Source organism: Struthio camelus, chromosome 20, assembly GCF_040807025.1.
Source record: "Struthio camelus isolate bStrCam1 chromosome 20, bStrCam1.hap1, whole genome shotgun sequence".
NCBI classification, from domain to species: Eukaryota; Metazoa; Chordata; class Aves; order Struthioniformes; family Struthionidae; genus Struthio; species Struthio camelus.
The window spans coordinates 1,178,932-1,202,671 of record NC_090961.1 but is presented as its reverse complement, the minus strand read 5'-3'; the positions used below and the strand labels follow the sequence as shown (position 1 = coordinate 1,202,671).

General features: G+C 49.6%; 2 protein-coding genes across 7 annotated transcripts in view; both read right to left on the bottom strand.

Moving 5' to 3' along the window:
* Positions 1 to 23,740, bottom strand: part of HSPA5 (heat shock protein family A (Hsp70) member 5) — a 339,565-nt gene that overhangs the window by 47,092 nt on the left and 268,733 nt on the right. The gene's annotated exons all lie outside the window — the stretch shown is intronic.
* Positions 8,591 to 23,740, bottom strand: part of MAPKAP1 (MAPK associated protein 1) — a 111,485-nt gene continuing 96,335 nt past the window's right edge. For all 6 annotated transcript variants that reach the window (XM_009677634.2, XM_068914556.1, XM_068914558.1 and 3 more), the window contains 3 exons: positions 22,117 to 22,254; positions 11,253 to 11,350; positions 8,591 to 9,198 (listed from right to left, as the gene is read on the bottom strand). In XM_009677634.2, the coding sequence (XP_009675929.1) occupies positions 9,073 to 9,198; positions 11,253 to 11,350; positions 22,117 to 22,254 (362 nt within the window). In that variant the 3' untranslated portion in view covers positions 8,591 to 9,072. The remainder of the gene's footprint in view (positions 9,199 to 11,252; positions 11,351 to 22,116; positions 22,255 to 23,740) is intronic.

Sequence of the window (23,740 nt, the reverse complement as noted above, 5' to 3'; positions counted from 1 at the left end):
ACTTGTGCAGAGGCAGATATCGGTGCCCAGTTATTACTGGGTGATGGTATCTGAAATCGAAGCTCGCAGCAGAAGAGGCGAGAGAGCGCGGTTTCAGATCCCGTTTTTGCAGTGACATCTGTGGGGCGAGCGCTCTGTGCAGCAGAAAATTGATAACCTTAAAAAGCCACGTTTGGGCGTCTCGGCGGCTCCCTGCGGGCTGGGATAGAGCGGCGCTCGGGGGCTCTCTGCCCTCAACCACGGGCTCTCGTGGAGGGCGGCTTTGAGTGCCGCCGGCCCCCTCCCCGGCTCGCTGGGGAGCGGGTCCGGCCGGGGGGCAGCGCCCGCGCCCCTCGCCGCCGGCGCCTTCCCGCACCCTTCCCTGGCGCCCGGCTCCGGCGGCGCCCGCGGCAGGACCCTGCCCGCCGCCCCCCGGGTTTCGCCGGTGCTTTCACAGCAAATTCCCTTGCAGCCGGGGCGCCGGGCCTTGGAAAATCCCCCCCCGAATTCAGGGAGCAAAACTGGCTGAAGGCCGCTGACCCGGCGCCTCCCTGGCCGCGGAGCAGAGACGTTCCCTCGTGGCCTCGGCGCGAAAGGCTCGTTCTTTCCGCTGGGCTGGCTGCCGGCAGAGGAAATAAATCTCCCCGAGAAAACCACTTTGCTCACACAATTTCCATCCGGCAGGGCATAGTGGCATCACTCACTCCTTGTTTTATTTAGCCGATAATCTCTAACCGATCCAGTAGAGTACGGGGCTGCCGCAGGCGCCCGGCGCTGGGAACGCGCCCCGCGGCCGCCAGCGGAGCCTTCGCCGCTGGGGCCGTCTTCCAAACCGCTCCGGACCCAGGCTGCCTGGCCGAGGGCCGGCGGCCCCGGCGCCCAAGCCTGGACCCGTCCCGCCGCTGCAGCCCGCGGGCGCTGCCGGTCGGCGGGGCGCGGGCGAGCCGGGGCTCGGCCGAGGTCCGACCCCGCGCGCTGCACCGGGAGCACCCGCGCGCCTGCGTCCTGCGTTGCCCTGCCCTCGCGCCCGGGGCAGAGCCCTGCTGCCGGCGGAAATCAGCCGGAAACGAGCCAGTGCTCCCACTGTGCACGGCGGCCCTGCCTGGGCCGGCTCCTGCCCCCGGGCGGACGGTCCCCGCGCCAGCCGGCGGAGCGCGGCCGGCGATGCAGAGCACCCGGCCCCGCGCGCTCCCCCTTCCCGCCCTGCGGGTGCTGAGCCTGCCGAGGTGCCTCCCCTGCCCCTTCGTGTCGGCCCGCGGCTCCCGGCCCCGGCCGGGCGCCCTCCTCGCCCCGAGCATCCCGGCGGCACCGGGCATCGCTCGCCGCCGCTCTGTGCCTCGCCGCTCGTCCTTGTCAGCCCAAATCCTATCAGCGGTGATTTTATATTTACTTCCAGCTCATGGATGAAAGTGTTGAATATCATCATTCGGTGATGAGTCCCCACTGACAACCAGTTTTTGAGACCTGTCAGTCAGCCAATTCTTAATCCTTTTAATGTGTGCTCTATTGATATTACATAGAACTAATTTTTTAATCAAAACGTCACGTACTATTAAATCAAATGCCTAGTAGAAGCCTAAATATACTGCAGCTACTCAGTTAAACTTTTAAATTAAAAGAACCAAACCAAATTTTTTGACAAGACCTACTTTCCATAAAACCACACTAACTGGCGCGAATCGCATCCCTGTTCTTCAGCGAGTGCAGCCGTTCTCAGCTCTCACCCTAGTTTGCCTGGGGCCGATGTCGGACTATCTGGATTGTGCCGGCCCGAGAAGCCGGTTAAGCCCGAGCGCGTGCCGCCTGATCAGCGCTGCGGTTTGTAGTTAATTACCGCGGTGGCTGCTGATTAGTAATTTGTTGTGGCTAAAACGCCAAGGGAGGGGTGCAGCCGGGGGGGGGGCTGCGCGGGGGACGCGGCCGGGCCGGGACGAGGGTCCGGCTGCTGCACGGGCGCCCGCGGGAGCCCGCTCTGCCCTCCCGCGCCCGCGCTCGCCGTGTGGTCGTCCGGGGCAAGGGAAAGGCAGAGACGTCGGCAGGAGAAGACGCGCGCGTACACGCACACACATGCAAAGGTGAGGTCCCATTAAGACCGCGCGCGCCTTGGCACGCCAGGCGCCGTCCTTGGGTTGGCGCGGTCTCAGGCGTCAGCGCTGGCTGCCCCCGGCGCTCCCGGGGGCTGAGGGCAGGCGAAGCCGCTATGGGCAAAGCTGCTGCTCCTCTGTATCCCACCAGGCAGAAAAAGATGTCTAGTGACTGCTGTATCAAGCCCACAACTTCTGCTGGGGCCAAAAATGGGGATTTGTTTTTTTTTTTTTTTTTTTTTTTTAATCTTTTTGGTATTCTTGTCCCACAGGCGAGAAACGAGGTCGCGGAGATGCAGCGCGTCCTGTCGCCTGGGACGAAGCACCAGCGGGTCCCCGCGGGAGAACGGGCTCCCACGGCACCGAGGGTTGTGGTCGGTGGCCTCAAGATGGCACGCAAGGAGTGGGAACGGTGACCGAGGGAGAGGAGCGGCGGGCGAGGAGCGGGAGGGGGCCGAGGGGTGGGGAGGGGGCTGAGCGGGGGGGAGGGGGCTGAGGGGTGGGGAGGGGGTCGAGGGGTGGGGAGGGGGCTGAGCGGGGGGCAGGGGGCCGAGGGGTGGGGAGGGGGCTGAGCGGGGGGGAGGGGGCTGAGGGGTGGGGAGGGGGCTGAGCGGGGGGGGGCCGAGGAGCGGGGAGGGGGGGGCTGAGTGGGGAGGGGGCCGAGGAGAGGGGAGGGGGCCGAGGGGCGGGGAGGGCAGCTGATGCCGCCGGCCCTCGTGCAGCACCGCGACGCCCCGCGTGCACACACACTGCCGGTCCCGCACCGCCGGTCCCGCACCGCCGCCCTGCACCGCCGCCCTGCACCGCCGCCCCACACCGCCGCCCCGCACCGCCGCCCTGCACTGTCACCCTGCACCGCCGGTCCCCCACTGTTGCCCCACACTGTCACCCCCGCACCGCCACCCCACACTGTCACCCCCGCACCGCCGCCCCGCACCGCCGCCCTGCACTGTCAGTCCCGCACTGTTGCCCCGCACTGCCGCCCCCACACCGCCGCCCCGCACCGTTGCCCTGCACCGTTGTCCTGCACCGCCGGTCCCACACCGCCGCCCCGCACCACCGCCCCACACCACCGCCCTGCACCGCTGGTCCCGCACTGCCGCCCCCGCACCGCCGCCCTGCACTGCCGTTCCCGCACCACCACCCCTGCACCACCACCCCGCACTGCTGCCCTGCACTGCCAGTCCCGCACCACCGTCAGTCCCGCACCACCGCCGCCCTGCACCGCCGTCCCGCACCACCGCCGTCCCGCACCACCGCCGGTCCCGCACCACCGCCGGTCCCGCACCACCGCCCCACCCCGCCGCCCCGCCGTCCGCTGCGTGAGCTCGTCCTGCTCCGCGTCCCCGGCCGGCGCTGGCACCGAGCGAGCTCCCGGCCCGCTGCCTCAGCCCGGCTGGTGCCGCCGCCACCGCCGCCACGTTTCGCCCGTCCCGGCCCGGCCCGGCCCGGCCCGGCCCGCCGTGCTCCTCTGCAGCGGGGGACAGAGGCGGTTGCGGCTGCCGGCGAGGGGCCCGAGCGCTGCCGGGTCGCTGCCGCCGCCTTTTCTTCCTCGCTGCCGGGAGACGAGCGGCTTTTCTGCCCGCCGAGGCGCTGCCCGACGCGGGGCCGCGGGAAGCGGGAGCTCCGGCCGCCGCGTCGCCTCCTCCCGGGGCGCCCACCTGCGCCGTCGCCGCCGGCCCGGGGTCGGGCACGCCGGCGGGAGCTGCCCCTCGCGCTAACTGGAGCCTGGCGAGGAGAAACTCGCTCAGGTCTGGCTTGACCTGAAGACCTCAATGGGCTGTGAAACCACACGGCTACGCACACCCGCACCGAGCAGGCTTTTAGTTCAGCAACAAGTGAATCCATCAAAGCCCGGCACCTAATTTAATAGCAATAATGAAAGGTGTGCGTCACTATTAATTTAAGCACTCCAGCATTAGCCTTGCACTTAGAAACCAGCAAGGCAAAGCTATTTACAGATGAATGGTCCAGGGCAAGAGATTGAAAGCGCTGGCTTGACCCGTGGTGGCTGCTTTTTTCATCTATCCGTAGATATGTTTCTACAGAAGCATTTATTCCCATCTCTTTAGCGAGGCCTCCCTAATTAAGTCGCAGCGGCGGTGGAAGTGTGGCAGTCAGCCTGGAAAGGAGCCGCTGAAAGCGTATTTAACTCATCATAAGTAATCGCTGATACCAGAAGGTCGGGTAAAGGTTTGCGGCATCCGCACGGGGCGCCACGGCGGTTGCGCCCTCGCCGGGGTCTGACGGGCTCGGCCCGCGGCAGCGGCTCCGGCGGGAGCAGCCCCGGCCCCGTCGGCTCCGCCTGAGCCGGCTCGGAGCCTGGGAGCCCCAAAAGCTTAAACTGCCGACTGCCTTGCGCTGCCGCATCAATAATCGCTTCGTTGCTGCACGCGATTGCGTTCCCGGACAATAATGCTGTTTGCTGGCGTATTTCTAATTACCTGGCGTTTCGGCTCCCGCCGGAGCCCCGGCACCCGGGCATCGCCAGCGCGCTGGTGGCGCGGGGCAGCGGCCGGCGCGTGGCCGGGACGGCCCCAAGCCCCCGCGGCGGCACCGGCCGGCTGCAAAGAACGGGCGCTCGCGGGCCAGACCAGCCTCGTCCCACCACGCCGGCGGCGCTGGCCGAGCCTGGGCCGCTCGGAGCCGCTCGGAGGGGCATCGCCGGCCCCTTCCCCGCACCGCCGCTGCCACTCGGCCTTGGCGCCCGGCCGGCGCGGGAGCGCTGACCCCCCTTCGCTCCCGCCCCGGGGAGGGGGGCTCATTTGGAGTTAAAAATCTATTGTGACTTGTCAGAAAAATGAATAAATGAGCACATTATTTTTTCATTTCGGAGCTCAGCATCTGTTTGTCTAATCAAGAAAGAGAACTGGGAAAGTCAACCAGGGCTGACGCACACATTTTATTTAACTTTTCCTCTGTCAAAGGAGTTTAAATGTGTAATGAACAGGCCATGGTGATTTGAAATATAATCCCATTACTCTGATGAGATTACCAAGGCTGTGAGAGTTCACAAATCATGCTTAGGCTTTTTAGAGCGAACAACACCCTGTTGAGGTTTTTATTTATTTATTTTTTGCAGTTAAGCAGAGGTGTGCAGGGAGAATAAAACACGACAGGGTTTAACCCTCGGTGCAGCTGGGCGCACAGCCCGGCCCGGACGGGGCGCCCGCAGGGCAGCGCTGCCCCGGCCGGTCCCTGCGCCGGCGCGCCGGGTGCCGCCGTCCCGGGGAGAGGCTGTGATTTAAGGGGCATTAATTTTAGCAGCAGCAGCGGGCGCCTAGCACCGCGCACCAGCACGGCAGCGCATTTCCATGAAATTCATGGGCCCATTACAAACATGTCTCCATAAATAACGTCCCCCATTAATCTCAGGGCTGCACCCAGGCCCCGTGCGACGGCTCCTGCCCACCCGGCCGGTGGCGCCCGGCCCGCGGGCGGCAGCGCCCCGGGGCCCAGCGCGGCAGGAGGCGGCTGCGCCGGCGCCCGGCTCCCCGCGCGTCTCGGTGGCGAACCATCGCCGAGCCGCTGGCAAAGCACCTGGGGAGCGCGATGCTCCCTTAGGCGTTTCCTAGCGCTCCGATAACAGCGCCAAGGCGGCCAACTCGCAGCGCCCGGCTCTGGTGGGGAGAGCGGTGCGGGGGCAGCGCGAGACCCCGGCACGGGGAGCAGCAGACTTTACCTCTGCTTGGAAGAAATCAGAGCTGCCCCGGTGGGAATTTAGGCCTCCCAGAATGAAGATCATTCAGTTTTTCTCATTTGAAAGTAAACACAAAATATATCAATCCAGTTTGAAACAGAGGCTTAATTATCTGTGTTAAATGAAGAGGCTTTTGGCATGATAGCTGTATAAAGCAGCTTTTGTACGTGTATTATATATTGCTTTAAGTACTCAGTGGCCGCATTATTCAGCCACGGGACGTTGCATCAGCGCCGTAGCCCGGATGTTGCCGCAGTAAGGTCAGGAGTACAGCAGGGACCGCGTGCTCATTAGTCACTTCAGTCTTTCGCGAATCTCTTAGACGAAACGGGCCAGCCGCTCCAGGAGCACAGCGGGAACGGCCTCAGGAGCCGCCCCGCAAAGGGGCGCTCGGTCCCCCGCCGCTGCTGCGCGCCCACGGAGGCGCCCGCGGCGCCGGCGCCGGCCTCGGCCGGGCGCAGGGCGCTTAACGCAAAGGCAGGCCGGAGGAGCGGTGCGGGCGAGGTGGCCCCAGAGGCGCCTTCCCGCCTGGGCAGCAAGACGTTTGCAGTTTTTGCCATTGCGCTTCGCTCGCAGGCGCTGGCAGGTGGTTTAATGCAGGTTTTGCTACGTGATGGGCAACTGGTCATAAACCTTCAGATGCGCAGATAGGCCAGTTCCTCTTTGAGCACCAGAAGCAAGGGAAAATTTAGAAAAGCTTTGATGCTGCCAATACACACGGCTGTTCTCGAGTGAGGAGTCGTCCTTGCTACAGGAGGCAGCAGCCACCCGGTTCTGCCTAAGCCTAGTAACAAGGCACGGAGCGAACAGCTTGCTTTCTGACCCAGTTGAATGCCCATCTGAATCAATTAAATCTACAACTACCAGGGAAAGACCAGCCCGTGACGGAGTCGTGCTCAGCTGTGCACACATTGCCATCGCGCGCGCTGATTTAACTCTTTCAGCAAGGCTAAAAGGGAGAAAACATGTATCGGGAGGGAGAGGCAACCATCTCTCAAAGCGCTAGGCAGTTCCAGAATTCAACCAAGATTTCCTCTAGCCAGTGCATTAAACTGGACCTGATTTTTACAGTAACTCGCGTCTGAACTGCTCGGCTCTGGCCCCGAGACCACCTGGCGGATGAAGGGGGCCGGGCGCTGGCCTAGCAAAGCCGGTGCGATAGGTACCCAGCTTCGCCCGACGCCACGGGCTGCTAGAAACACAGCGTCTGTCGCTCCCATCGGTGGTGCCGCAGAACAGCCAACGGCCGCTACTCGGGAAAGGAGGCAAGAGTAGAAAACTGCCGCGGCAGCTAGGGCAGAGCTTCACCCGGGCAGCCGAAGGGCAGGACGAGCAGCTGAACGCTTGCCCCAGGCAAGCGACTGCACGCCCAAAACAAACTTTATCGCAGTTCAGACAGCGGAGGTTTTTTCATTACGGCAATCTTAAGGCGTTACTGAAAGCAAAAAGTGCACATACTGAATACCTACGTATAATACTTAAGTTTGTGGCAACAGCATTACAGTCATGAAAACAAGCGGAAGTTTTACGTAGTTTCTTGCATGAAAGTAGGCAGTTTTTTAGTTCAGTTAAAAATAATTGAAACTAGGTGGCCAAAAGAACATTCACGTAACAACTTTAATGTTAAATAGTTCACAAACTTGACTAAAGGAGTCATTTACATTGCATTATTCGAAGGTTCTTTCTCCATTGCATCTATGCTGCACTTGCGCATATAAAATGTTTTAAAATGTAATATCATACTATAAAATACTGTTTCTCTTGTTTATCCTTTGCTGAGTAATAATCATGGAAGACTGTACAGTAAAGAAAGGCCTTCTCGGTCTGTGGCGAGGACAGAGCACCCCCTGGCAGCATCTCCGGGAAGGCTTCGCTCACTCTCTTCCAATGGAACAAGCTAAAAGCTTAAAAACTGAGACCTTAAATGTAGCATATACCTGACAAATAGAGCTCTCGGCCTTAGTGTTTATTCCTAGACTATATGTTAAGGCTCAGAAAGATTTTTTTTATGGAGAAGCAAGTACGAAACTGTAGCAGGTCAGGTTGCCTGCAGGTCCGTCTCTGCGAGGCAGCCGGGTGGCAGAGGAGCTATTCGGTCTGACCTGCAGAAATCAGAGGAGTGCTGTGGATTTCCGTGGGGGGGTCAGTGGTCTTTTAAACGGCCTCTTGGTACCAGAGGCATTTTCGTGATATGAAATCCACTGCAACAGCTCAGAGAGCTCCAGCTCCAACGACCCAGGGACTGATAAAAGACACCTCTGGTGAACGGAAACGGAAGCGCAGCTCTGGTTCCCCGCGCTCCCACTCGCACGGTCCCCGACACATTCAAGATGAACAAGGCCAGAAGAGCTATAAATCCCAGTACAAAGTAGATTTTCATTTTCATTTTTAAAGACTCATCTAATACTAAAAAAAAAGGTGAAGGTATTTCTGTGTCCTCTGGTGAAAGTTGTCACAAAGAGAAAGACTAGACACCTAGCTCAGGAGCGACACGTTCCCACCAGTTCACGCTTTGAAAACCTCTGCAGGTCCTACGTTCAGGAAGATGCACCCATTTTAATTGCAGAAACGCTGCCTTGGTTTTCAAAATACTGTGCTGCCCGGAGGCAAGTAGGAGTTAAGTAAAAGTACAGTGAAGTAAAAGTATGAAAAAAGCAAAACAAAAAAAGACTTGACTGTCTGAACATTTCTTCACAAATGAGTTCCTCTGCAACGGTTACTGCGTCTCCTGGCTCGCGGCTGCCTCCTGCACTTCAGCAACAGAAGAGGAGCCATCTGGGACTGCAACCTCCCCCCAAAAGAACTGTGCATCATATGGACCGCGAGAAAGAGTACATCTGTTTATTAATAGTAAAAATGGATACATTTGTCCTACATTTTGTTTTTAGAAATTTGATCATGTCACAAGCAATACCTGTGTGTATGTGGGTGTATTACAGATGTATATAATTTATTCTAACCAGGCTGTGAAATAATATGTAATCACATCTCTTCTTGTGATTGTACATAATATAGTAATTAAATGATGCCCGTCTACGTCATTCTCTTATTTCTAATCAAAGGAACCTGAAGCGTAACAGTCGTCTTTCCGGCTGATATGGCTCTTTATTTTTGTCACAGGGGAGACTTCCCATCACCAAAGAGGGATAATCTACCAACCGTGAGAGACTGGATAACACGGATTTTCTTCCCTGGCTGCTCCTGCCTGTTGGCAACAGGAGCGCTGCAGTTCTCGCTCCCACCTGTCTCCGGCTGTCGGGAGCTTCTCCTCCTCCGAGGGAGGCAGACAGGTTTCCTCCAGGCTAGGCGTCACTGCTGGCCCGATTTCTTCTCCTTCTGGAAGCTAAAGCTTGTTCTCCTGCTCAGTTTTCTTTGTTTCTGAGCAAAATACTCTGCTCTGGCTGTACTTGCTCGCGACTCTAGAATGTAGTTCACCTGCAAAACAGGAGACGGTATTTCGTTTCGCAGGTGCTTCGGGGGAACCCCCAGGAGGGCACAGGCCAGGGCCTCGGCACGAGCAGCCCCCCGGGCGCGGGGCAGAAGGGCGGGCAGGCAGGAGCGCGGGGGCACCTCGAGCCCCCGGAGCCGGGCATCCCGCGGCGGCAGGCACCACCCGCCGGCGCGCTGCGGCTCTGCCGCTCCTTCACCGGAGCGCCCGGCCAGCGCAGCGAGTCCCGGCGACCCACCGCGCTGGGCTAATATAGTAATGGGCTTCAATAAAGGATTTTATCAGCTTTAATAAAAATAATTCTTTCATTATGATGTTTGCATACTCAGCTCATCTCATAGTTTCCCTGTGTTTTGGCACATTTTACTTGATGAAAGCATTTTTAAATGATATTTAACAAGCCTGCTATTCCCTAAATTTATTATCTCTAGTGCTTTGTGATAATCACATAGATAATTTTAATGGAAGGTTAATGCAAGAATCAAAAAGATAAAAATGCCCTTTGGTCTGCCATTAGCTGGTTAATATGCTGTGGCTTAAAACTTGCACAATTTTATGCACTGTAGAGTGTTTCACTTTCATTGCATATTACAGCTTAAGGCATAAAAATATAGGGAATTTTCATGGTCAATAAAGCCTCAGTCTTTCTCACTTGATCATGTAAAAAGCCTAATTTGAAAAGTCTGATTTCTCTGCATCTCCTAATGCTGATGGAATTGGAAATAAACTGGTAACTTATGCATGAAACCAGAAAATGTTCTATATAAACAATTTGAAAACTTAGGAAAAAAAAGCGCTCTTCAATAATATTTCTCTCTTGAATATTCATGTTATTCATAGCAAATCTATCTCTTTAGCCTTCCTTTACGAAGGGTCTCAAATTTGTCAAGTGTTCTGGCTTATAATAGTTTATCTGAGCCAAAAGTAGTGGCAAAAACATTTTGCCTAACAGTTCATGAATTAAGTACAAAAATATATACATTCACTTTCTACGGCATTAATCAAAATATTTTATCATATGTCAGTTATTCAGCAGTCCTGTGAGCTTCACATGGAAAATGAAAGTAAGCATAAGGGACGGCACACAAATTTTTTTTTTTTTTTAAATTTGGAATTGCTACAAAATAATAGATTGCAAAAAATTAAGCTTAATCTTCCTACAGTACTATCATAATTTGTTTCAGACAGAAAATCAGTCTGTGCATGTAGTGAGCTATAAGAACAGCAAACAGTTTGATAAAGTATTCTTGTTAAATATCAGGGTGTGAAAAAACTATATTTTTCTTTTGGTGTGCAAAAATTATATTTTTCTTTTGTTGTAGGAAATGCACTTGGAAAATACTTATGTAAAAAAGGAGGAGAGAAGTGGTATCCTGACAAAATGACGATCCTCTGCTTGACCTGGTGTTGAAGTCATAGGGCCGGCATCAATCTGTGGCCATGGAAATTATTTCAATGTCACATACGGGCTGATAATTTCACTAGAGTCCTCCTGATATCTTTGCATAATATTAACGCTGGCTACAAGAGACCCTGAAGGGCAATGGAATTTGCGTTTAAATATTCCCCTGCTCAACTCCGAGGAAATCCCTTCCGTTGGCTGCACGCACAGCCCGCAGCAGCCCGCCGGGACGGGAGGGAAGGCACCGTCGGCAGCGCGGTGCAGCCGGCCCCGGCTCCAGGGCCGTCGGGGCCCTCCTCCCGCGGCCGGAGCGCCGCCGGCTCCTGCCTCGGCTGCGGATAAACCCAAGGGGCTTCGGCTGGGCAGCCGGCTCGGGCAGCTCGGCTTGCGGTTTCCGCTCAGGGTTTCTGCAGGCTGGGCAGACCGCCGCTGCCCGCGACGCCTCGCCGGCACCGCCGGAGCGCCCGCCGCCCCCGGAGACGTCAGCCTAGCTGCTCAGCCGCTATCGAGTTAAAAGCACCTTTGTGCTCCTCAGGCATCACACCTCTCACGGGTTTCCTGAACCTCTCAAATACCTTCATGTCGAACAAGTGGTAACGACACCCAGAATTTTGGGTCACGTTAAAATTTAATACTCACCTTCAGTACAATTTCATTGACAGTAGCAGCATCTGATTCAAAGTAAAGGTGTTTGTAGTCATGATTGCTTAGATATGTAAGTTTAAATATTGCATGACCTGTGAAGATAAGAAAAAACGTTCAGAATATTCCTCTAAAGTTTCAGCAGCGCTTGTGTGCCTGACAGAAGAAAAACACAGATGGTGATCTTAGCATACCATCAGCACAACAGAAGGAAGTAATGAAACGCTGACAGGCTTCTCATGTCATTTCAATTTAAGGCAAGTGGTGGCTTACAGGAGCAGCTGAACTCTATTCAATGAAGTTCATTTTCCCATCACATCCCCACTGCAGGAAATGCAAAAATCTATCAAATGGCTAGTTAGCTCCCATTCAGCCCAGGACTATATTTCAGTCAAACTACCACATTAGAACGACTTCATGTAACTATTCACTGTATAATCATCACACGCAGAAGATAAGCGTTATATTTAAAATAAAAGGCCAATTAACCCCAGAATTATCACTCAAAAAACCTCCCCCAAAACAACGCCCAAACCCACCCAGGTGCTTAAGGCAAAGGAAAACGTCGATGCCATACCGATGCTATGAAACAGATATTCACACTCAGGAACCTCACGTCTTACAAGCAGAACAGTCAAAAGTAAAGCTTGGCCACGACTCTTATTCACGTAGTACCTAGCTGGTGGGCTTCACTGCTGCTCAGTCCCAAATGGCAGTTTTAAGTGATTAAAGGGACAAGACGTGATGAGAGCCAGGGAGACCTCCGCGGCTGCCTTCGGAGAAGGGCACACAGGCTAGTGACCTTTGGAAGTAATGCACGCAGGACAGGAGGAAGAGCTTCAACAGAAAGGGCTGTACCCAAAACATGCAGGAAGGCAAAATATCCTGTACTTGTACGGACATTCATGGTTGCAAAATTAAGATTAAGAATATTCTGCATATTATGCTTTTCCATGAGTTTTCACATAATTGATTCAGTTCAAAGGGCAAAGTTAGCAATCCGTAAAGTAACAACCACACTACTGTAAATTCGCCTCCTTCCCGAAGGCTAATCTGAGGTCTTATTTAAATTTCCTAATTCTCCAGCTTTCCAAAAAATAGACCGACACCTGCTCCAGAGCTGCGGCCAGAAAACTTGAGACCCGAGCATTTTACCGTGACCCTGCTACCGGAATACTGGTGTTGCTCAACCGCAGCTGCAGCAGCCGGGGCCCGGGAGCGGCGGGGCGCCGCAGAGCGGGCGCCGGGGAGCCCGGCGGCGCACGTCTGTCTAAACCATCTACCACGGGCCGCGTACGGACGCCGAAAGGGGCCGCGCTCGCCCCCACCCCAAACCCAGCCCCGTCTCCCGGCGGGATGCTTCTCCCGCTGCCCCTCGGAGGGGCGCCAGCCGGCTGAGCGAGGCGAGCGGCGCGGGCTCGCCACGCGCTCTCCGCCCCGGCCTGCCGCGCTTTGTTTCAAGCGCTTATTTTCGGATTGTAAAGAGTCCGCTCTTTCGGTACAATTAGAGCAACAGATGCCAATAACAGCTCCGACGACCGCTGCGGCAGGGGGAGCGCCCGCGGGCCGGCATCGCCGCGGCCGGAGGCTCCTCGCCCCGCTCGGGCTCCCTCCTCCTGGGCGAGGTGCTGGCCCGGAGGCGGACTCGCCCTCCTGAAACGAGCCTCAGGAATCACACGGCAGCAGCAAACGGCCCCGACGGCGGCAGGAAGCCCTGACTGCCGCAGTTACGCACCGGCTGTGCTGCGGGCTACGTAATGGCATTATACGCGCTGAGAGGTGATTTACTGGAAAGGAGCTGAAAGGACTTTTCTTTAGAAAGCTCCATTATAGTATTATGTTTATGTGCTCCCATGTCCACATTATACTATTTCCTGCGTGAAATATTAGTTCATTGAAAACATAACTGGCACTTTGTTCTGCTACTATTCTAGCCAGACGCAATTTATGAATTGCGAGATTGATTTCCATTTCCAAGAGTACTTAAATATGTGATGTACCTCTTTCCAATAGAGCACCACCCTTGACAGTTCAGAGATCAATAGGAACTTCAGTGTTTTTGTATTTCCATATAGGAATATTTGGAAATAGACAACAGTAGCTCAAGCGCTTTCTACCATACACGATGCTAAAATTAAAATAAAAGCAGATCTTGTACGAATGGCTTCATTACAATCCCTTCTTCACGAACAAGGGTTTGTCCTCCTTCAGTTTCTGCTTGAAAGGCAAGTGTTCAACTCCCGTTCTTTCACTGCCGGATAGGGAGACCACCAAAAAGCGTATTTAACGTGAGCTACTGAAGAGGAGGGAATGGGCGGGCACTTGTGCCTGGTACCTGACGTCAAGGATTAACTGAACATGGGGAAATTTTAATATTTTGCAATCAGCCTTTATCAGCTCTACAATGGAAAATACATGTTATTCCCATGCATATTTAGCTGCTGTAACATTTGGAAAGCAAGTGCAATTCTAGAAACTCATCTGTTATAACCAGTGTTCGTCATGATGTAGGTACAACTTATAACGTGAGTTCAACACATCTAAACAGCTAACTCGTGCACCAGATCATTCCCTCGGTTCTGCTCCTGGCACAGACAGGACAAGGGCATCACAGGTACCTTTGGAGAGATGGGATCCCTGCGTTATTTACCGGAACATTTACCCCGTCTCTTTCTGGAACTGAGAAACGGAGACTGGCCCCAGCGGTCCTGCCCAGGCGGCTCCTGCGGTGCCGGCAGGCTGCGCCCGGCATCTCTCCGGCTCCGCTTCCGCCCCTCCAGGCTGCCGCTGACGTCACCCAGGAACAGGAAAACGGCATCCGGTTTTAGACTTACCTTAATCTTGTTCAGCTGCTGCTTCACCAAGTCCCTCAACCCTCTTTACTGCCAGAAAGATCTATGGTAGGTGCCCTTTGACCTTAGCTCTGTTTTGGATAAATCTTTTCTAACCTTCGAATGCTAATAAGTCCCTGTGTGGGTTACACCTGAAGAAAAGTGTACAAAAGACCCAGATGGAAGGGCAAGACGCTAATTTACAGGAAGAGAGGACAGCTCATTTACCCTGGGAGCATTATGTTTTGAATTTAATTGTTTGGCATGTCTCCTAATTTTTAATATTACTGCCAAAAAAGTGAAGAAAGACTAGTTATGGTATAAAAGATAATCCTTCCAAACCAAGTGCGCAGCCACGTGCATATCTACTGCCCACTTGTTTCATGTCTGCCTTTCCTACAACGTTCGGTGAGACCGTGTTCATGCAAACAGCAATCTATATACCCTGCTTCAACTCCCCTACACGCCACTCTCTCACTGTGTTTACAGGTAGTGGGTGAGAAATACTGCTGAATTAAAGTCCCTAGAACTGGAAAACCTTTTGCAAATTCCTGCAAACTACAATTTAGGAAAAAAAATTAAAAGCTCTGTTAAGTCCATCATACTTCAATTTATGCAGGTGAAAGAAAATATGCACTTTTTAATCATAGTAACAAACTTTTTAGCAAAGACTTTGTCTAAAAAAACCACACTATTGCTTGGAAAACAGTGGGAGTATATGACTTTGCACAAGAAAAGAGAATGCTTTTTTACTAAATCTGCCAAGACTAGAAATGTTTTTTTTCTTTCTCCTCCCCCCCCCCCCAATTTGGACTGTGTAAAAGCCTCTTTCTCTTTTGCCAGTGCCACTCTTTAAAAAGGCATGCATTGAATTAAATCACTAATTAGATGAAGGATGAAAAGAATATTCATGAATTGGACAAAACAGAAAACAAACATAGGGAATGCAAATTTATGTTAATTTTTCAATAAACCTTGATGATTGCTTCGTCATTACAGTGCCATAAGGCAGAAGTCAACAACTAAGAGATATTAGTGCAGTGAATAGCTAGAGAAAAACCTCTCTGAAGAGCAAAACACTTATGGGCATCATTTGACATGCTTTTCACCATTTCAAATCTTGTTACTTCAGCAAGACTAAATCTTGAATTCTCTTCTCACAGACTCAGAAGGGATTGTAAAGAGTTAAAAATACACTAGTAAACATGCTAGGAAACATGAAAACAAAATAAAAGTAAATTTACTTAAAACTTTCTGAATGACATGATGCAACATCTCTTCATCAACCAGTGCTATATTTAATCTGAAAGCTCTGGAGAAGAACTCTGCTATTGTGAATCCATATATGATACTTCAAAAAACGATGCTATGACCCTGGCACAGGGCCTGAAGGTCGCACAAAAATGCAAGTATTGCATTATCATCAAAACATCAACCTTCATAAACCTCTAATGAACAAGAAAACTTATAAATTACATGAGGAAAAGTTTCTTGCAGAAAACCACTCCTTTAGAGAATCGATTTTCTCGTTATTTGAGACTGGTGGATGAAAGGGACCAACCCACGTGCAAAGGAGGGCCGGAGCGTACGCCCCTTCCCTCGGCCCCTCGCCCACAAAACTCGCGGTGACGGAGGCCCCTGGAACCCGACATCCGCCTCCGGCCGCCCCATCCGTGCACCTACTCATTGGCCCGTGTCTCCTTTCCATTATTACAACAGAGCTGATAAAAAAGAGATGCATTTACTTCTCTCAGGTGCCTAAGCTGATGTTATGAGTTCTAGCTGCGTCACAGCAGCAGCTAGATCTAGCAGGGATACGGCACTGAGCTCCGCTAGCGATACAGACCTACTGGGATACTGTACTGAGCGTGAAACGCGGGGATAATGGATAGTTCTCCGACGGAGTGCGTGTTTTAGAGCTGATCTGTGCTTCAGAAGTAGCGACTGCAGTTAGGTTACGGATGAAACCCTGACCCCGCCGACATCAATGGAAAACTCGTGCCGACTTGGAGAGCTGGGACTGCACACTGCAAACCCGGCGCACCGCCTTCGACACTGGCAGTGCTGAAGTAGGAACAAATGATATGGACGCTGTATAGAAAAACAGCTGTGTAAAGAAAGCTGTAGTTTCACTGGCCTGTTCCCTTCTTCAAGGGAGCAGTATATCTCAAAAACACGTTTTGCACAACTCAGATCTTTATATTCTGCCACAGGCTTATTATAAAACATGGCTATTAGCGGATGCCTCGTTTCCAGATGTCCTGAAAGCAGAGTTGCAATTAAGAAAGTGCTGCGTATGACCAGTCTAATGTCAAATTACAGTAACTGTTCGCACATCTGGAATCTTTTTTCAAAGCTTTTATTTCTTCACTGAATTATTATCAAAGGCTGAAAACTAATAAAGATTTCTCCAAGAATGGTGAAAATTGAGGTGGAACCCAGGGTTGCCCAAAACCTCTTCACCAGCAACCTTGTTTTGGAAGGAGATGATAAATAAATCAAAATGCACTAAGCAGTGTTTCCACATGGCAATCGCCTCCTTCCTTGCGCCTGCACCTCATCAATCACGCCATTGTCTGCTTGAAAGGCGAGCCTTGTAAATGTCATCTCCACTCAAGCCCAAGGAGAGGCGAATCAAAATGCAGCAAGGAGTTTTAATTGGATAGTGTAATTAAACTAAAAAACCCCAGCAGACTAGCTTTGACAGGATAGATGAAGACCCCTTTTAATAGGGCTACAAAACATATTTGTTAAAAGGATGAGGCAATGTGCACTCCTGATTGTGCTCCAGAGTACTTTTATGAAAAGGCTATTCAATAGCGGATGTATTTAATAAGTTTCAGCTAAGTTGCGCGTGGTGCCCAGGCAGGAGCTTCTCTTGCATCGCCGCCTCCGAGGCGAACAGCAACGCCTTCACCAAACTAGCTGCTCTTCCAGCTGGGCAGGTGGACTCGCTGCCTGCCAACCACTTTCTCTGGTGGATTAAACCTTACAAATGGATGCCCAGCCTACGCGATTGAATTGCCCACCTCTCCGGGGCTACAAGAAAAGCAGTCTGGGTTTGTGCCCTATGGCACGGGGCACGCGCAGTACGGCTGCTCCGGGAGTCAGGGACCTGGCACGGTCCTCAGTCTCCCGTAGAAAATGGAAAAACACAACAAAATTGAGCACCATCTGCAACTTCGCACCCTTCCCTTTTGAGGCATTTAACTACTCTGCAGACAACACATCCACGTGCATTTGGACTCGCTTCTTTCTGTTACATACTTTGAAATTTCTTTCACGCCATGCCAGAAGTCTGCAACGTTTTCTCTGCTGAATCTATTTCCTACCCTTTGATCAGGACCTGTGATTAGCCTTCTATCCACCACGTACTTTCTTCTGTTATTTCACATACTGCATTATCCATGGTGGCAGCATTAATATTAGGAAATACCAGAAAATATTTTGTGTAAACAGCTGATCAGTCCCAGAGCACATGGATAACTGCTGCCCGTTTGCATGAGTTCCTCCTCTGCAGGGCTACGGACCAGCGTGCTACATCTTTATTTAAGCTACTTTCGCAGCAAGAATCCACGCCTTACTAAAACACGCTGTATCCTTTTAGTCCTTTCATAACCCTATAATGAATTAATTAAGGTAGTAGATCCCAATGTACATAATCTGGAGGAACTTGATACTGAATTAAAACATCAAATACCTTTAGCTTTAAATGAAAACTACATAAAAGCATTTCAGCCATCACTTTGGCTATCACTTACAGCCAGTATGAATACTGCCAGAAAAGCTATTTTCGTGCAGATGTGGAATTCAATGGGAAAGACTGACTCGTGTAGCAACATCAATCAAAACGTCAGCTCTGCTGGCAGCTTTCGACAGTAAGGCAGGTTCAAAGGTCACAGGATAAAGAAAAAGCCAAGCTCTGGTTCAGCTCTAATATCTCCTCGCTAGAAGTCTTGCAAAGGTACCTACCCCCTTCTGTACTAGGCTGCTTTCATTAATCTTCTTGCCATCTTTTTTAACTAGTCATGCAGAACCGCTCGATAGCGAGACATATAATGGGGAGGCCCTGGGCCTATTACCAGGTTAACATTCTGTTAAGCCCCAGTGCAACAATGGAATAAGAATTTAAAGGAAATCTTAAGCTGCAGGGTGCAAAGCAGGCAATTTAATTATAAACTGAAGTTAGCAATGTATTCTGTGACCTATAGAACACCTTTGTTTAAACTACCTTAAATTTAAGGATATTTTGACCTAGCAATTAAGATGCATCTGCTTTATTAAAAAAAAAAAAAAAAAAAAAAGAACAAAAAGAAAAAACAAGGATAGAGAACGTTTCTTCAGTTTTGAGTAAATTATCACATAAACCTGATTTCTGCAGCCCTCAAACACATATGAACAGAAGAAAAGAGCCTGTGTTTTGGAAACTGTAAGTTTACCCAACTGATTTTTCTCAGTGGTACTAGAAGTGGTACCCTGAAATCTGCCAGTCGCTCTCCGAGCATCAGTGCCAGCTCAGTGCTCCCGTGATGCAGATGCCGAGGCAAGCTGGTAACCCCAGCCCTTCGGAGGGACAGCAGCTAACGCATCAATCACAACTCACACTTTGTCCACGGTGCACTTTGTAAAAAATGCAGTGCTCAGTGACACTGAAGTTTTTCCCTTGTCCAAATAATGTAAGAGACATTAACGGAATCAGATTTCCTTTAAATTACACTATTGCAAAGGGATATAATTGTATTAAACCTATTATGCTGCTTCCTTAAGACTTTATATTATGTACATTTAATTGAGATACAAAGCTCTTTTCAGCTATAAAAATGACAACTACTTTATTAAGGTTTAAATCTTATTTCTCAATGATAGGATGCTTCCTTTCCAGATTTGAAACATTCAGAATCTTTTGTGATAATCAGACTGAACCTGATTTAAACAAGCAGTTTATTTACAGTGTTTTCAGGTTCTAATGGCATTTGATTTAGCTAGTAAGGTCATTACCTCTTCTCTCTGTCTAAATTCAAGGAGTCTGATTTAATTTACAAATAAAAATTCAAATGCTAACCCTGGCCTACTGCAAGGGCACACAAAAATCATCAACTGTTCCTGCCTACAATACCCACGCTAACGGCAAATCAGATGCCAAAGCTTTCCATTTTCATTTTCCATTTTCACTAAATGCAACTCTAAGTTCTGTTAACTTGCAATAAAGGGAAGCTTCAGCTCCTACCAGAATGGCTCCATGTCCATCTGTAAGCATTCAGAAAACGTGAGCCTTGAAGTTGTCAAGACCTTTCAGACTCACAAAAACGTCGTTGCTAAAGCTTCACTGCTCAAACCTGTCTGTTCAGATAGAACTTCAATAGAAAATAAGCTTTAGGAACTCTACTATGTTCATGCAAAATTTATGTTTTTACATTGCTGCAGAAAAGTACCAGTAAAAACTCTGAAATCTCTTTACTCCCCAGAATACAGTAAGAGCCAATCACATATTTAGCTGTGTTGATTATCGTGTACATTAGAACAATTTTTGCATAAACCTTCAGTTGTACAGTGACCAAATTCCTCTCACAAGTACCCTTGTCTAACCTAAAAAGAAAAGATGCTCCTGTAAACCCTTCACCTCTCTTCAAAAATACAACAAGGCAGTCTGGCAAAGCAGTACCCAAGTTTATTGTAACCCTAATTGCTACCGTCTACGGAAGGCAGGCATTTTAATAAAACATACATTGTCTTTTCACTCACTGTAACTGTATAACCACTGTTACATGCTGCAGGACAGTTCTGAAAGACTAGATGGAGCATATTTGTGTTACAAGAGATAAAAACTGGGAAACAAAATATATTGCAAAACTCAAACAGCTTATCTTTACTCAGCCTCTCTTTCTTTGCAATAATTCATTCAAGGAAGATTCAGGAATAATTTTTGATGTAAACTCTGCTACAAACATATATCACTATGCTGATAAAAATCACAGACAAAACTTGTGAAATACAGTGAGTTTCTTCCTTTATGCTACTAAAATAACTTTTTTCCATTTAAAATTCAACAGATACTGATCTGCTGTTATGAGTTCCCCAAAATGCATCATTCTGGGATGTCACACTAAAAGTCTTTTGTGGTGACCTAAAATAATGACATTGGAACATCTTTAGCGAATCTGAAAGAGGCCGGCAGAGTTCAGGGAGATGCATTTTATCCTTTTAGAATTATGTTGAACACTCATTTAATATGAAATTTGAAATGAATTTACGAATGGTCATGTGAAAATGAGTAAATAAAAAACCTCAGTATCATAAAGGTTTCCTTTGCCAGAACCTATCAGTATCCTTTCAGCAGTGACCACGGTTCTTCGTTCAGGGATCTCCACCCCCAGCTACCCTCTGCTGCTACTGGACTGCATTTGGAGTTTGAGATTGGGTGCCCCACTTCTCCCTCGGGGTTTGCTGCTTGCTTTATCTGGGTACGAGCCCCATCTCCTTCAGCAGCACCTGCTGCCTCTACGGCTGACGAGCCCACTCCTGTCCAGGACACAAGGAATGGAGATGTTCAGGGCCAGCTCCAGGATTGCACAGACTAGTGGGTTACCAGGAGCGCGAGCCGGAAACCTAGGTGCTCAAGGCTGGATTTTCAGATAAAGCCCAGTTTTGTGGGCTCAGTTTTACCACTGCAAGTATTTGCATGATGAAAAGTGGCTACAAACCCAGAGGTGCTAATATATTTACAAGTGCAAAACCTTTTAACAATAAAACTAATTTGAGGCATAGCTGAAAAACCAAGCAGTCAGGTACTTATCAAGCATCACAGCAACACACCATCCCTCCCTTTGTTAACTGCCAATTATGTGTTACAGTTACACTCTCAATTCCTCCTCTTGGAGCACTATAAAGACGACTGTCACTCGTTTTGAGCTGCCCGGTCACTAGGGAAGTTGCTGCTCAGGATCATGCCATCCCACGTACAACGAAAACTTGCCAGAGAGACAAGGAAGACAGCAACCTGATTAAGAACAAGCAAGCAGGAAGGGGTAACGACAGGGAGAAGAACAGCATTCAGTAATTGCCGATAAAATCTACGGCAGCCATAAATTTGTTCTTCCAAAAGAATTCAATAGATCAGTACCTCAGTAAATATGTATCACACAACTCTCCTTCTCTGTTACCTTGCAGATAAATACTTAACATGTAGTATCCACAGCATCTCTACACTACAAAAGCACAAGTGTAATAAAATCTGTCTGAATGTGTGAACCACAGGTACTTTTCCATAGCGTGTAGTTACATTTTGCTACCACTGGAAGACATTGGTTCTTTCTCGCCTCTGCTACAGTCCTGCCTTGTGCTTTTTAAAACAAATTCTACAAATACAGACTCTCTCTGCTCCACTGATACAGTACGCAAAATCACTTGGCTTCTGCAGTCACGCTCTGAATGTCGTGGACTTTGACCTCTTTGTGATAACAGGTTGAACTGCAATGTCCAACCCATCTTCCAGCCAGACTCTCTCTTTCCTGGCCCTATTTGTCAGGCATGGTCAGTGTTTGTCTGAAACTAAACTCCTAGAGTGGTAGGTCATAATCCTGGCAATCCTGCAGCTGTGAGTGAAGCAAATTTAGATTGCGCTGATAAATACCAGCGTATATCTGTGTCTAGGAATATAATTTTTAAAATTCGTTCGGGATGTTAGGAAGTTCAGAAGAAAGTGCAATTTTGATTATTGTGCTATGGGGCTAGACACTAGATAGGCAAAACCAGTGGTTTTTTTTGTATGACACTATTAACAGTTACTGATAGTGGACAAGAAACACTCTTAATGATGCTATTAGCTGTAAGCAGCACTAAAAGGACACTCATAAAACGTGCATCTGTATACATAATGTTCTCTGTAACAGAATCAAGTCAGATTAAAAACATCCTATAATGAATAAAACACACCTATAGAAAGAAAAGGACAAGGTAGCAATAATTCTTTGGGCATCTAGCGCATACAGAGAGCGAGAGAAGAGAGAACATAAATAAAAAGGACTACTCACTTGGGCTTTTTTCTTCCGCAAGGTCACAGGCACAGAGGAGTTCAGAATCGATTGAAATGGGTTTCTGCTTAATCCAAAACTTAGTGCTGGCCTTCTGATTAGTAACAGGGTCTATCTCTACCTTGTCTCCAGAAATACCTGAGATGAGAAAGAATAGAAGTCCACAATAGTGATCTGTGTAAGCGATTTCATATCAGCCATTTGACACACTTTATAAATCTTAAGTGGGATGAAAGTATATTGTCCTTTTGGGTTTTCTGAAAGAACATGAGCTTTTGAAACCAAAAGCAAATGATTATCAAACTGCATTGATAATCTGCATTTTATTCTCCCACCTTATTGAGGAAAAAAGCATACCAGCGAAAAAGGAATATCGCAAAAAAATATTCTTCCCAACACACACAGAGCTGCTCTGGAAGCAGCAGCTAAGTGAACTGCAAGATGTATATAAAGATACTGCTACTTTTTTCAATCATCACTATTATATAATAGACACTATCACACACTTGTCACTATTCTATCTGCCACACAGCATACGTACTACATACATTACATGAGAAGACAACACACACATTTGTAGGAGTATATTAACACTCTTGGCGTTAACTAGACACTCACAAAGACGCCCAGTCCCAGAGACCCTGTGCATTTTTACACTGCTGGCTTTTCAAAGCCAGCTCTAATTAGGCTGCTTTGAAAGCAAGCTGAGGATCTGTGTAGCTCCTGGCACAGGCTCCAGGCCCCGTTTCCGAACATGGACTTCCCCAGATGGCTCGGGCTCCACTACTGCTGTGTAGGTTGACCTGGATACACAGCGTACTTTAACACGCTGAATCCTACACTAGACCTTTTGTGAGTGAGAGCAGAAAATGCTCACTATATCATCACTCCAAATGTTATTCTTGCACTTGTGAAAGAAGAGCCTTTCCATTGATCTGGGACTCTGTAGAAGCAGGCTGAAAGTTTGCAGTTAACGGGACTCTACCCTGGGATACACAATGTAATTTATAGCCGTCTTTAGCACGGCATTACAAAGGGAAAGCCTTGCTATGCTGTGCTGAGGAACAGAAGATCATTGTTTAGTATCTGTTGACATGACTGAACAAACTTCTCAATGTGCTTTTCATACTGAGATGCACGGAGCCTTAAAAATAATTACATTTAAGTCACGAGTTATAGCTGAAGCTCATGATAAAGTAAAAAAAAAGAAGCAACAGAGGAAAAAAAGTATTTAAATACCATGTAACTCTTGCATCTCTGGGAAACCATCTGAGATAACCTCTTCCCTCTTGAGGATTTGGCTACAATGCTTTGGAATACGTTGTGCTTGCTTTGTCTGAAGCACAAGAAAACAGGCGCTGATAATAAACTTCTAAGAGATGTGACAAAGAAAAATAAAATGCCACACTCATAACATCTTCCCTAAGCCCTCCAAAATTAACTCAGTGTTCCTAAAGCCTGGTCACAGCCGCAGAATTCACAAAGCCCTTTCTCCTGTATTTTATGTACTCTGAAACCAAAGCATACAGATAGCAAGTAAGAGACGCATACAGCAGGCATCGTGCTGCAGCCCTTCCCACTAAATGCAAGGTAACCTTCATTTTAACCCTGGCTATTGTAAGAT